Source organism: Coffea arabica, chromosome 11c, assembly GCF_036785885.1.
Source record: "Coffea arabica cultivar ET-39 chromosome 11c, Coffea Arabica ET-39 HiFi, whole genome shotgun sequence".
Classification (NCBI taxonomy): domain Eukaryota; kingdom Viridiplantae; phylum Streptophyta; class Magnoliopsida; order Gentianales; family Rubiaceae; genus Coffea; species Coffea arabica.
In genome coordinates, this window is record NC_092330.1 from 8,965,766 (window position 1) to 8,980,449 (window position 14,684).

The 14,684-nt window shown below is 34.1% G+C and overlaps 1 protein-coding gene and 1 non-coding gene across 2 annotated transcripts; one reads left to right on the forward strand and one right to left on the reverse strand.

Moving 5' to 3' along the window:
- Nucleotides 1–6,180: 6,180 nt before the first annotated feature.
- Nucleotides 6,181–11,533, reverse strand: LOC140016397 (uncharacterized). Its single transcript, XM_072069901.1, has 5 exons — nt 11,273–11,533; nt 8,662–8,724; nt 7,501–7,697; nt 6,649–6,885; nt 6,181–6,537 (listed from the first exon to the last, which is right to left on the reverse strand). The coding sequence occupies exons 3-5, from the start codon at nt 7,693–7,695 to the stop codon at nt 6,517–6,519; spliced, it is 453 nt and encodes a 150-aa protein (XP_071926002.1). The 5' UTR covers nt 7,696–7,697; nt 8,662–8,724; nt 11,273–11,533; the 3' UTR covers nt 6,181–6,516.
- Nucleotides 11,534–12,024: 491 nt separating this feature from the next.
- On the forward strand, nt 12,025–12,131 carry LOC113717498 (small nucleolar RNA R71). The gene has a single exon (XR_003454414.1). It is a non-coding gene; the product is annotated as a small nucleolar RNA R71 (small nucleolar RNA).
- The last annotated feature ends 2,553 nt before the right edge of the window (nt 12,132–14,684 follow it).

Genomic DNA, 14,684 nt, shown 5'->3' on the forward strand with positions numbered 1-14,684 from the left:
TGTCTTCATTTTCTTTTTGTTTTGCCCGACCAAGATGCTCCATTTCTCTTTGTCTTGGCCGAAAATGGTGAGAGGAAAAACAAGGAAGAGCACTTCATACTACAACTTCAACCCTTGCTTGAATCTTCAAGATTTCATCCTAAGCTTGTAATCCAAACCATAGAAAGTGACTCTAAGGAAGGAAGAAGACTTTTGGTGGAGAAAGTTGGGGAGACAAGGAAGCTTATGGTTGCTCTTTTCATAGAGTTTAAAGGTAATCATATTTAGAAACCATCTCTTCACTTTTAACTTGCATTTTAGTAGATTTAATGCTTGCTTGTGGTAGATTCTATGGAAAATTTCATGGGTTGTGAAGTTAGTGGAACTTTTCTAGCTTTGATTCATATTTTTCCAGCCATGAGATGGTTATATCCAGCTTTGTTATAGACTTGAGAGAGCTGACATGAAGATTTCTAGCTTTAATATGCCTTTTAGCTTCCAACTAAGAATTTTCTAGCTTTAGTAGAGAATTCTACCCTGCTTCTGACCAGCTTCATTTGTCAATGTTAGAGGCTGAATTAGGCTTAGGTCAAAACATAAAAGTTTTAGGAAATGGTGTTATATATCTGTCTATAAAATTTCAGCTCAATCGGAGCACTGTATCATGTAAAATGACTAAAATACCCCTGACCGCCAGATGTTCTTGTTCGACTGTAAGTATACAGGTCGCAATTGTAGTACAAGATGTGTATCGGGTCGATCCCACAAGGAGCAATTTAAACAATTACTAAGCCCTTGTTTTCTCTATTAATTAGACTTACAATTAATTTGAGTAGAGAAAGTATAATGTTGTAGTCTACAAATCTGATATACAAATCTAGTTTAACAAATGCTGAATGCTAATAGAGAAATTTCACTTAAGGAAGATTCTAGGGATGTAGATTCCACTTATGGCATAAACAACACAAATGAATGGATTTACTTCTTGCTATTATTCTTGTTTAACCAGAGATTCATTTCCAAAATTACCAAGTCTCATTTTCATGATGAAATGGCCTAGAGCAATATAGATTTCTCTATTTTCATGGTGAAATACTACTACTACTCCGTTTTATTTCATGAAATGCTAAATAATCCACCTAAATGTATCTCTATTTTCATGAACATACAACTCAAGCTCTACTCGTGTGTTTCCATTGTTATTACCAATTCTCTTTGAACAATAACAACTATAAACAAGCTATTGGTGATCAATCAATAACAAGTAATCACAGCTACACAAGTAGACAAGTTAATTCAAGATATAACAAGTGTAAATCACATTCAATTTATATTATTTTGCCATAAGTTTCCTCTACTCCCTAGATAAAGAAAATTAGCTACTCATGAATGATTTAACAATCAAACTCACAAGTTTATTAATGCAAAACATCATAAAGTACAAGTATAAGAAAGATAAAAGAAAGCTTAGCCAATTGAAGGTGAAGCTCTCCAATTCCTGCTATGCTCTTGCACAATATGATTACAAGTAAAAAACTCCAACAATGCTTCTCCAAGAACTCTTAGATAGAGAGAAAACTAGTTACAAGAAGGAAAACTAGCTACGTATGGTGTGTCAGGCTTCTCCCCTGTGTTTCTGCATAAAAGGTGGTAGAAAGTCTATTCTTCTCCTTCATAATTTCCTCCACTCAGATTTTGTAAAAAGAAGTCAAAGATATGATGTTTCTTTTTGTCTACACTCATTTGGTCTTCTCTTTGGTTGCAGAAGCATGTGCCACCGATTTCTGTCCCTCAAAATAGCTGGAAAAATTGTGAAAAATGTAAAGAAAAACGGCTGTGCCACTTGCTGAGGAGAGAGGCAGATCCGAGCCACGGATCCGAGGAGTGAAAATGGATTCGAGCTCGTATCTGTGAATCCGAGGACTTTCCATGATAGATCCGAGGTCGGATCTTCCTGACCTCCAATATACTCCGCCAGAAGTACAGACGAGGGCTCGGATCTCTCTTGTACACACAGATCCGAGCTCGGATCCGTGTTGAGCAATTTTCCAGTTTTTCACTTCTTCCCTTTTTTCTACATTTTTGCTCCCAATTTCTTGTGTACTTTGTCCTCTGGATGACCCTTACATTTCTTTCAGCTTGTGCATGAATTTCATACATCAATTACTTTCACAATTTCACAAAATTAATGCATTAATCCACTCATTTATCAATTTTTTGAGCCCTTAAATAATATTTAAGCAATTATCACCAAAAGAGTTCAAATATGGCTTTAATCTTCTCAAAACATACCAAAAATTCATGCCAAATTTGTGTAAAATGTACGTTAAATATTCACTTATCAAATTCCCCCACACTTGAATCATTGCTTGTCCTCAAGCAATTTTACACAAAACTTACTTCAATGATTCAATAGATAAAACAATATACGTACTTTTGTCAAATTTAATTCCTCAAAATCCTAGAAACCAATCATTATGCCATTTCTCTAATTTCTCTAAATACTCATAATCTTCAATTAAATAAAAATAATTATGCCTTAATTTCAACAAATTCAAATCAATTCTCTCATTCTATCCTAATTTCACAATTAAGTAAATCACATAGTCAATTTTATGGCCTTCCTCATCCCAAAACTTATCAATTTAGAGAGATTTATTCACATTTCATCTTATTTAAATAGTAAAAACGTCTTTTTACGCGAAAATCAACACTTTTAGGTGAAAATTCTCGGTTACTAAATATTTCACTTATTTAAATTGCTAAGCATACTCTTAATTCCAATACCTTTTTACGCGAATGTCAACATTTGTAAATGCCAACCCCCGGTTACTCAATATGTGAATCATTGGAGTAGAAAAGTAATAATATTATTCTCTCTTTTTTTTTAACATATAATTTCTTTTTCCCTCTAAGTATAATTAAAGGAAAAATTTGGCCTTGTCTTTGACTATATCAATCACTTACTTATAAAATTAAGTAAAAATGATAAATATCATTAATCTTGCAAAATTTTAAGCATAATTTTTCTTATTTAACCAAATATACTTTCTAAAATGTAAAAATCCTAATTGCATAATAATTCATTCCAAGCCAAATAAGAATTAAACTTTTCTAAAATGCACATAGCATTTTATCCAATGGAAGAATTAGACACTTAAAATTTTAACATTTTAGCCATTTAATTGGAAGAATTGCAATGGAATATTGAAAAATATTTTAGAAAAATTTTGACAGAGTTTCCCCATAAAAATGGATGAAACTCCCTGCCAACATCCTCAATTTCACAAAAATTATCCTCATGACAATATCTCCAAATATAATTCCAACATTTTTAAGCCATAAACAACTAAAATCATGCATTTGATCCTCTGGAGCTATAGCTATTTGATTATATCCTAAAAAACCATCAAGAAAACAGTAAAATTCATATCCGGCTATTCGCTCCAATAATTGATCAAGAAATGGTAGGGAAAAATGATCTTTTCTTGTTACCGTATTTAACTTACGATAATCAATACACACTCTCCACCCTACCACAAGTTTAGATGGAATCAATTCATCATTTTTACCTACAATTGTAGTTATTCCACATTTCTTTGGTACCACATGAATTGGACTAATCCAAACACTATCGGAGATAGGAAAGATTATACCTGCATCAAGCCACTTAAGAATTTCATTTCTTACCACCTCTTTCATGTTTGGATTGAGTCTTCTTTGTGTTTCCACCACTGGTTTGCAATTGTCCTCCAATAAAATACGATGCATGCATATAGAAGGACTTATACCTTTAATGTCTGCAATTGTCCATCCCATTGCCTTCTTATGCTTCCTTAGAACTCTTAGCAACTTTGTGCACTGCTCATCATCAAGGCCAGCACTAACAATTACAGGTAAAGTACTATTTTCTCCAAGAAATTCATACTTTAGATGAGTTGGAAGTGGTTTGAGCTCTAGTTTTGGAGGTTCAATTTCTGAAGGTGGTGAAAGCCCTTTTCCTTAGCCAAGACTTTCATACAAATTACCCCTTTTATAAGGTGCTTGAAAATCCCAATATTTGGCCAATTCTTCAATCTCCCCACAATCCCCTTCTTGCATTCCTAAACTCATTAAACAATATTCAAGAGGATCAAAGTCAAAATTGACTTGGCTCATCTCTTGAGTTAGTTAATCAATTGTGCCAATAGAATATGCATGATCGGTAAAAGAAGGGTATTTTCCCATTTCATGCAAATTAAACTCTACCTCTTCTTCACCTACTTGAAACTTCAGCTTGCCATTTTTAACATCAATAATAGTACCTGCAGTAGCTAAAAATGGTCTACCAAGAATAATTGGCATAGATACATCTTCTTCCATATCTAACACCACAAAATCCACTGGAATGATAAATTTTTGAACTTTTATCAATACATTTTCCAACACTCCCAGTGGATATCTAATAGACCTGTCCGCTAGTTGCAAAGTAATATTAGTGCTTTTAAGCTCCTTCAAACCCAATTGTCTAGTCACCGTTAGAGGAATCAATGATACGCTAGCACCAAGATCACACAATGCTTTAGAAAAATCAATGTTACCTATGGTGCAAGGTATAGAGAAACTTCCCGGATCCTTCAATTTCGGTGGTAGCTTATTTTGTATAATTGCACTACACTCCTCAGTTAATGCTATTGTTTCGCAGTCTTCCAACTTCCTTTTTCTAGTCATGATTTCCTTGAGAAATTTTGCATAAGATGGAATCTGCAAAATAGCATCGGCAAAAGGAATGTTAATATGCAATTGTTTGAAAAGTTTAACAAAATTTTCAAAATCCCTATCAAACTTATTCTGCTTTAATCTTTGTGGAAATGGAACCGCAGGAGGTATTGGAATGGTAGCGGAAGATGATGGTTGATTTTCTCTTGATTTCTCCTGGCTATTTTCTTCCACTATCGCCTCTTGGTTCCTCTGCTTTTCTTCTTGTTTTTCATTCTCATCTTTCTCAATTTCCATCACTGGAGGATCTTCTAATTGCTTACCACTACGAAGAGTAATGGCTTTGACATGCTCCTTAGGATTTACCTCCGTTTTGCTAGGTAATTCTCCTTGATTACGATTATTCAAAGAACTAGCAATTTGACCAATTTGGACCTCTACATTCCTGTACATTGTAGTGAGTTGGTCCAATCTTCCTTCTACTCGCTCAAATCTATCTGAAGTAACTTTTGCGAGCTTTTCCACTGCCATCTCCCAACCAGGTTTAGTTTCAGCTTGTTGTTGCCTTGATTGAAATCCCGGTGGATTGGTTGGCCTTGGTTGATTTCCTTGATCCTTCCATCCAAAGTTTGGATGATTTCTCCACCCTGGATTGTAAGTATTCGAGCAGGGGTTATTTTGAGCATTACAATTGTAATTATTGACGAATTGTACCTGCTCAGAATCAACACACTCATTAGTATCATGTTCACCTCCACATATAGAACAACATGCTACATGTGCATTAGATGAACTTGGACCAACTCCACCTTGTCTACTTAGCAACTTCATCACATTATTCATTTGAGCACTCACTACAAGAAAAACTGCTTATAGAGGCGCATCAAAATGTCACAAGTCACGCTTTATTGAGGCACTTAATATATTGAGGCACATACTTAGTGTGCCATGTAAAACCTATGTCACAAAAGCTTTTTAAGGCACAATTAAGTGCCACGACACAGGAAACAATGCAGACATTTAGAAGTGCCAACACAAGGTTATAATGGTTACACCAAAAAATGCCTTAATTGGGATTCAACTTTCAAGAACTCAACTTTTTAGAGGCACAAAACAATGTCATCTTAACTTTAAGTTGACACTTAAAAATGCCTTAACAGTCCGTTCTTGAGATAGTAGTGTTTGTCACAAAATGGTTGTTATTGAGGCATGCAAGTATGCCACTATATAGCTTAATGTAGATACTGGCAAATGCCTCTATATCAACCTTTAAAAGTGTTTTAAAATGCCTCAAAAACCTGCTATGTAAAAAGAAAATTTCTACTACGAAAAACCCTTATCGTGACACTTTCAAGTGCCTCAATAGACTGGAATTTTTTTTTCTTTTTTATGCCCAGCCACAGGTACTGCTGTGAATATAACATTCCTATTGTGTCAATATAATCGTACATTCATATTCGACATCTCACATTCAATGACCAAAATCAGCAATATTTGATTGAAAATTCACTTTCAAATTATCACCATAACCAATAATTACAATTAAAGTACTTATAACTCCTAGTAGTTTTCCAACCAACCAATTAAACTTTCATCCTTGCAAAAAAAAACATAATATTTGTTTTAACATTCATCAAACAGCTAGAATGTCCTACTAATTGTTTGCCACGATTTCACCAAAATAGCACTAGATAAATTAAAATCAACTAAACCACTAGTAGACCAACTTCTTGTAATATGTGCAGCAACACTTTGTCCTTTTACAGTTAGAGCACTTCCATATAAGTGGATAAGTATCCATATGCTGCAACACCTTGTCCACTTTTGAATTTCAGCACATCAATCTTCGCAAATTTTTACCTATAGCATAAGTATATTATGTATTAAAATCTATCGTAATTATCAAATGAAACAAACATATCAGATATTAACAGTTAACATAATTTGAAAGCTAGAAAAGGAAAAACATACTAGTTTTGTTGGCCAAGCTATAGGAGCACCAATTGAATCAGCAATTGTCTGCAAAGGCACATAAGGCCTAATCAAATGCTCATCACGTTCAACCACAACTTGAACTAGTACTTCACACCAATTCGAACCTAATGGTTGGCCCCCAACTATTGTAGAAGGATCAAGGGATTGAAGCCGTCCAATTGCCACAACTTTTGTTGGCTCATCTAAGCTAAAAAGAGAAATCCAGTCTCCCTCCTACATGAAAATGCAAAACTCGAAACATCAGAAAACTAACCATATGCAAAGCAGTCACATCAAAATTCCAGTCCATGTTGTGTAGCAAGTAACATTATAGTAAGAAAACTATGAATCATACTTCTACAAAAGTCCACAACTACTCAAGAGTAACATGTAACAAATACAAAAATAACTAAACTAAAATTGCTTTCAAACTGTAATAGCAAAACATATCTACATGGTCGGACCATTTCAAGGAAATCCCTTTCAAGCAAAACAGCAAAAGTGTTACTAATGTTGATACAGCCAGCAGCGCATATCAAATGTCTATCGAATAGCCTTTGGGATACTCAGTTAGCATATTTCCATCAACTCTACGCTTCAGTCAGATTGGAGAAATTAAAAGCTTCAACATTACAGTTCAAGTAATAAACACAGCACAGAGAAATGTAATCTTTGGTCAGCATCATCTTAGTAATCTTTGGTCATTCATGCAAAGAGTAACATGAGATAAAAATAAAAATAAATAAACTAACATGCTTTCATATCGTAATACCACAACATGCCTAAATATCATATCATTATCAAGCAAAGAGGACTGGCATTACCGAACAAATATATTAAAAAACTTACTTTAAGAGGTCTAAGACTGGAACTTGAGGTTGAGATATGATTAGATGATGTTGAAGTGATTCTTGATTGATTCAGCAAGTTATGACCATTTTGTTGCTCTTCCACTCTTATAGACTGATTTTCCATATGCTCATCAATTGGTTCATCAATAAGTCGGCTGCTGCTGGAATTTCTTCGTTTCTTAGTCCTAGCCATGTCTGAACAACAAACTCAATTCATGTAACATTTAGGCAATTTTTTCAGACTTTTTCAGACTCATAGTAAGATTTAGGCAATTTTTCCATGGCTTCAGGAAATGCTTCTCTTAACAAATCAAGAAGCATATCAAAGATTTTGTTACTCCATTTACCCAGACACTTCAAGTGAAGCAAGCGAATTATGAACGAAAGCTTGGAAAAATTTTTACAACCAGGGTAGAGTTCTTGTTGAGAATCATCAATTAACTTATAAAACTTTTCAGCAACTGAATTCGGTAGTTCCTGATTAGATTCAAATATACCAGCCATAGCAGGATCTTGTTGAGGTATTCCTAAGGCTTCATGAACTAGACCATTCATGTCATCACCTATATCAGATACGTTATGAGGAACATTGTCTGAGATCTGTATCGGTGCAGAAGAGTATACAAATTCCCCGTGAGCTACCCACTGTGTGTATCCCTTAAGAAATCCAAACACCTTCAAATGAATTTTTGCATCTGCCCTAGACACACATACTCCACATTTACATTCTGAACATGGACAAGCAATCATTCCATTCCCATGACTTGAATGCTTAAATGCATAGTTTAAGAATAATTCCAAACCCTTTTCAAATTCACCACTTCTTCTATCTTTCCACATCCAACTCTTATCCATATTATTAGAATTATCAAATATTTACTCATCAAACAACATAAAGGAGTGTCAATGAGTGAGTACCTGAAATAATGCATTTTATATGAGATAACAGCTAAAATAACCAATAATTTTGTAATTTATTGCAAGATAGATTAAATAGACTTAAATACTCAATTTCATATCAGCAAACCTTTGTAATGTATGAACACTTTTAATAGCAAAATTCAAATAATAAATTACCAACTGCTATATTCAAAAGCAAATTAGAACAAGACTAATCAGGCATGTGAACGTATAAAATTAGACCAATAAAAGAATGTACCTGCTCAAGAGTGCCAAAGTCTAGCACTTTTCTTCCGTCAAATACTTACCAGCAAATATAAACCTGTCCAAAATAAAGTAAACGCAACTACCTTGAGTAAATTTTAAAACAGGACCTATTGCATTTTTACACCAATTGCTTAAGCTTTCAACAAATTATAATAGAGGTCTTAATTACGGTTTAGAAAAGAGGAAAATAGAAAGAAATTGAAAAAAGTAAAAGAAAATACTAGCACTTACTTCTCCCCGTTCCCCTTTAGGATTCTTTAGATTGATTAATCCATTTCTTAGGTCGATTTAATCAAACAAATACAGAATTAAAAAAAATCATTGCATCTGTTGCCTTGGCTATTATTTCATATGTTTAACGGTGCTGCAACTAGTGAGAGCTAGTGAGCTACAAATATCAGAGCTAGTGATTATCTCTGAGATTGGGAGAAATCAAAAGAAAAGAGATTGGGAGAATAGAGAGCTAGTGAGAGCTACAAACTGATTGTTAAAGAAGAGTAAACTATCATCAACATAAATTTCTAGAGACATCTTAAGTTTACTTTGAAAACCAACATCATGGCAACCAATATAAATGGATCGTTAAATATGCGCAAAATAAGCCACTTGGAAACCAAAAATGATCAATTATCTTCGACATCTTGAACCATTAAGTGCTTCACTTAAAGATTAACAAAAATCAGTCTAATTAAGTTCATTAGCAACTGCTTGAACCAGGTTTATACTGATTTCTGGGTGCTGATTCTGATTTTTAAAAGTTTTTATTGTATGAAGCTAGTCATCATGGAAAGCTAGGTAAGGGCTGAATACAAATCGATGTCACCAGCAGCCCTTATCGCTTTGGAGGGACACACAATCTTGGCTATTCTATTGTCTTGTTTAGGCATTTGTCTTCCTATCTCACTCAATTGATCTAGTTAGAAATTGTACAAGTTTAGCCACATATATGCAATTATCCTAGAAGATAAAAGAGGAAAAGTAAACGGAATCAAAAGACAAGCAAAGGCTACTAAACAAAGGGTATCAGACATGTTTTCTGAGAAATAGATGAAATGCTTCGAAAAGACCTTGGAAATAGTTTGTTAGCAGTAGGAATCTTGGATGCAATATATCAACAACACTCTCAGTCAGTACAACTTTTATTAGTATGGAATGGGGAAATGGTTCTATACTAAGTTAGATATAAAACTCAGTTATAGGACAATATGAACTTATATGACTCAATTCAAAGGAGAAATTTTTTCAACTAGTTTGCTAGTCAGATTTCCAATATATTTCACAGCAAAAAATTTACCTGGACAAGAGGAGAGTGTAAGGTGTCACCTTTCGGATATATTAGTCTGGTGGCATATGTCTAACCTTATAGAGAAAAAGGTACTAAAGAGTACAGAAAGAAAATTTAAGAGTGGCGTTATTGAAACATTGGCTGTTATCTTGTGGTCGATGAAGAATAAATTTTTCTTTTCCTGTTTTTGGTATACAAATTTAAATAGTTGAAAAATAACTTAATTAATAGTCTACCCACTTAATTAAAGCCTTCTCATTTGCACCTAAGAACTACTTAAAATTAGCGTAAGTACTTAATTTTGGTACTAGCAAGCATGACAGATCTACCTATTGTACTGTTTCTTTTCTTCTTTTTAGTCTTTATGCTTTACTTAGCATTCTACCCAATGTGGAAGCAGTGCGCTTTATTGCCTTTTCTCTGCTTTCTTCTTTAGATCCTGCAGTATTATGTGTTTTTAGTACACTAATTTTGGTAGAATTTTGATCTAACTTCTATTATATACAATAGTATGCCAAGGATTTTTTTTTGCTAAAGATGAAGAATGCTAAAGGTTCATTCTTTAACTCTTTCTCTGCAGTTTATTGGGTTCTCATCTTCATCCTTTGCATTTAGTAGTACTCTCCAACTACAATAACTACAGTACATAAATTAATTAAAAATTAAGATTGGACCAGTGCTAGGTAACACTCACTATGGTCATACACAGACACAAATACATATATATAGATAGAGAAAATTATGTAGACAGATGTATTAAGAAAATATACAAGACACACGAGAGTCCTTTTACATCAAACAGATCAAGAATTTGTTACAGGTACAATGACTTTATTCGTATTTTAAGTACAATGACTAACAAATCACACAACAAGCTTACTTTTGCTAATGAACCAAAAATGCATCACTTATCCGAGAAAAAACTTTCAGAAGCACATAAATGAAAATATATTCTAATTCATAAACCAAAATGAATTATGATAGTTTGATGCTTTCATATCTAGCAATAGCATTTCTTGATTACGGAGTGGCCTTATTCACCCTGCGTAGCTGTAAAATATCAGTTCCATAAATATAACCAATCCATATTCCAAAATTTTGTACCTCACATCATATCCCTGTTTTCAGTTTCTCAAGAAAATAAATAATCGTGTTCCTGAATTGTATTACCAAACTTGATAGAAATTGAGAGAGACAGTTCCCGACAGGAAGACAAAAAAGAGACAGAAACAACCACAAATTCTGACATGGAACCCAAAAACAACAAACTCAAACAGAACTAAGTAAACCATCTTGATATCATGATTGAATGACTGACCTCAATTTTGGAAAGATCGAAGCTTTGGGGAGATAGTTTGAGGGAAGAGGACCGAGAGAGAGTGAGTGCGGGAAACAGATGGGTCAATGAAAAATGAAAGTTTTGGAGATGGTAGATTGGTAGAGGACTGAGAGGGAGAGTGAGGGAGAAAGACCGGCATTTGTGATTTGGGATTTGGGGATTTGGGATTTGGGACAATTTTGCCGCTGCTCTTAGGCGCCAATTTGGAGCATTTTTCTGTTTTTTCATGAAACAATTTGCCGCTTCTTTTCGTGGATAATTTGGGATTGTTTTTCCTTCTATTAGTTGTTGAGGCACATCTCTAAAATGCCTCTACAAATTTTTTCTTTATATTGTTTTATTTTCAGTTTTTCTTATAAGATTTGTCCCTTATACATTGTCTTTTTTTATTTAATTAATAAGTATTAGTATGGCAAAAACTACCTAATGCCTTAATAAGTGTTTATTTGAGGCATTTGCTTAATAGTGCCCTAACAAGTATGCCATAATAGGGAAATTTTCTTGTAGTGACTCAGCATATTGAGAGTGTCCATTTCTATCATACCTGCGTGACGTCTTGTATTACCTCTCTCATTGCCCATTGGTAGTTATTTGCTGCCATTTCTTCTATCAAATTATGAGCTTCTTGGGGTGATTTACCCATTAAAACTCCACCTGCAGCTGCATCGATCATAGTTTTAGTAGAAAAAACTAAACCATTATAGAAGGTTTGTATGATTAACCACTCCGGCAGTCCATGATGTGGACATTTTCGAAGCAAATCGCTAAACCTTTCCCATTCCTCATATAATGATTCACCTTCTAATTGGCTAAAACTAGTGATATCCATTCTAAGCTTAGCAGTCTTACCTGGTGGAAAATACTTATTTAAGAATGCTCTTGATAAATCATCCCATCCGGTGAAAGTATTAGGAGCATGAGAGTGTAGCCAAAGTTTGGCCTTATCTCTCAATGAAAATGGGAACAATCTTAGCCTTATAGCATCATCACTAACTCCATTCATTTTAATTGTATCACAAATTTCCAAGAATGTAGCTAAGTGTGTATTAGGATCTTTTACTGCATTACCTCCAAATTGAGATTGTTGAACCATTTGGAGAAGTGATGGTTTAATCTCAAAGTTGTTAGCATTTACCGAAGGCCTTGCTATGCTCGTTTGAGATCCTTGTGTTCCCGGTAGAGCAAAATCTCGTAGAACTCGCCTATTTGCTTCGTTTTCTGCCATTTCTTCTTCAAATGGAAGCTCTATTAAGATTTCCTCTATTGGTTGCCAAATCGCTTGTTCCTCTTGCTGTAGTGTGTTTCTCCTTTGTCTATGTAGTGTCCTCTCAATTTCTGGATCGAAAAGTGCAACTTCTCGAGACGTTCGGTGCATACACTACAAACAAAAACAAGAGAAATTTTGCAGTTTTAATTCAACAACTTGAATAAAAACAATGAAAATATCTAAATTAATAGAGATGATTAGGCCCTAATATTGCCGCTCCCCGGCAACGGCGCCAAAAACTTGACGGAATTTTTATATTAATGCAAGTTTAATTCCGATTTTACACCCGTTGGACTGCAAGTATATAGGTCGCAATTGTAGTACAAGATGTGTATCGGGTCGATCCCACGAGGAGCAATTTAAACAATTACTAAGCCCTTGTTTTCTCTATTAATTAGACTTACAATTAATTTGAGCAGAGAAAGTATAATGCCGTAGTCTACAAATCTGATATACAAATTTAGTTTAACAAATGCTGAATGCAAATAGAGAAATTTCACTTAAGGAAGATTCTAGGGATGTAGATTCCACTTATGGCATAAACAACACAAATGAATGGATTTACTTCTTGCTATTATTCTTGTTTAACCAGAGATTCATTTCCAAAATTACCAAGTCTTATTTTCATGATGAAATGGCCTAGAGCAATATAGATTTCTCTATTTTCATGGTGAAATACTACTACTACTCCATTTTATTTCATGAAATGCTAAATACTCCACGTAAGTGTATCTCTATTTTCATGAACATACAACTCAAGCTCTACTCGCGTGTTTCCATTGTTATTACCAATTCTCTTTGAACAATAACAGCTATAAACAAGCTATTGGTGATCAATCAATAACAAGTAATCACAACTACACAAGTAGACAAGTTAATTCAAGATATAACAAGTGTAAATCACATTCAATTCATATTATTTAGCCATAAGTTTCATCTACTCCCTAGATAAAGAAAATTAGCTACTCATGAATGATTTAACAATCAAACTCACAAGTTTATTAATGCAAAACATCAAAAAGTACAAGTATAAGAAAGATAAAAGAAAGCTTAGCCAATTGAAGGTGAAGCTCTCCAATTCCTGCTATGCTCTTGCACAATATGATTACAAGTGAAAAACTCCAACAATGCTTCTCCAAGAACTCTTAGCTAGAGAGAAAACTAGTTACAAGAAGGAAAACTAGCTACGTATGGTGTGTCAGGCTTTTCCCCTGTGTTTCTGCATAAAAGGTGGTAGAAAGTCTATTCTTCTCCTTCATAATTTCCTCCACTCAGATTTTGTAAAAAGAAGTCAAAGATATGATGTTTCTTTTTGTCTACACTCATGTTTCTTCATAATTACCTTATTTTGTTTGAAGCGAATGAACGAGTTCTGACAAGAGTTGGACAGACGGTCCGTTAAACCCTGAAGTACACCCTAGGGAAGATGGGGTCATCACACTTTAAACTTAAACATTTCCCGGAGAACTACAGTGCACCATTTTTTCCCCCTTCTTTTCAAATAAAATTTGGCTTGCAAGGAAGGCATGAAGTTTCAGTAAAAGATGCTTCCATAAGTTTTGGTCGTATTTTATTGGTACAGCTTAAATTACTAAATATCAACTCAGATTTTGTCTAGCTTATTAACATAATTTTCACATATTTGATGCCTGTAATTTTTTCTTTAAGTTGCTCCGTCAAATTAATTGTACATATTTCTTACAATATTGCTTCTCCATCAACTATTCATATATACAGGTGGTAAAAAATGTAGTCCAAAGACGAGGGAGGAATCGACCCTAGATTTGCAAACAAGAACAGTAGAAGTACGAATGTTTAGAGTATTCATGATTGTTATAAAATTTTTAGTTGTGGAAATGGATCACCATTCAAAATCTTTGAGTCATGACCAAAAAATTTCCCCAAAATTTATAGTAACTCTTGGGACCAAATACGCTTAAAGGAATAAGGAACACTAGATAGGGCAAAAGATCAGCCGCTAATAATTAAAAAGCGCCATGGTAATAGGAAAAAAAAAAGGCGAATTCACTTTTTACTAAATCTAATAACTACTAGTAAGATAGCAACATTATTATCTCGTGACCTTAAAGCAATTCCCTCAAACCAAATCACAAGTTAAAATAT

What these genes read in the sequence shown, in the direction of transcription:
- LOC140016397 (XM_072069901.1), bottom strand. Translation starts at nt 7,695, where the DNA reads ATGGCTAGGACTAAGAAACGAAGAAATTCCAGCAGCAGCCGACTTATT. An exon ending in CCAGTCTTAGACCTCTTAAA is followed by an intron (nt 6,886 to 7,500) that starts GTAAGTTTTTTA and finishes ATTTTCATGTAG; the next exon opens with GAGGGAGACTGGATTTCTCT. An exon ending in TAGCTTGGCCAACAAAACTA is followed by an intron (nt 6,538 to 6,648) that starts GTATGTTTTTCC and finishes CTTATGCTATAG; the next exon opens with GTAAAAATTTGCGAAGATTG.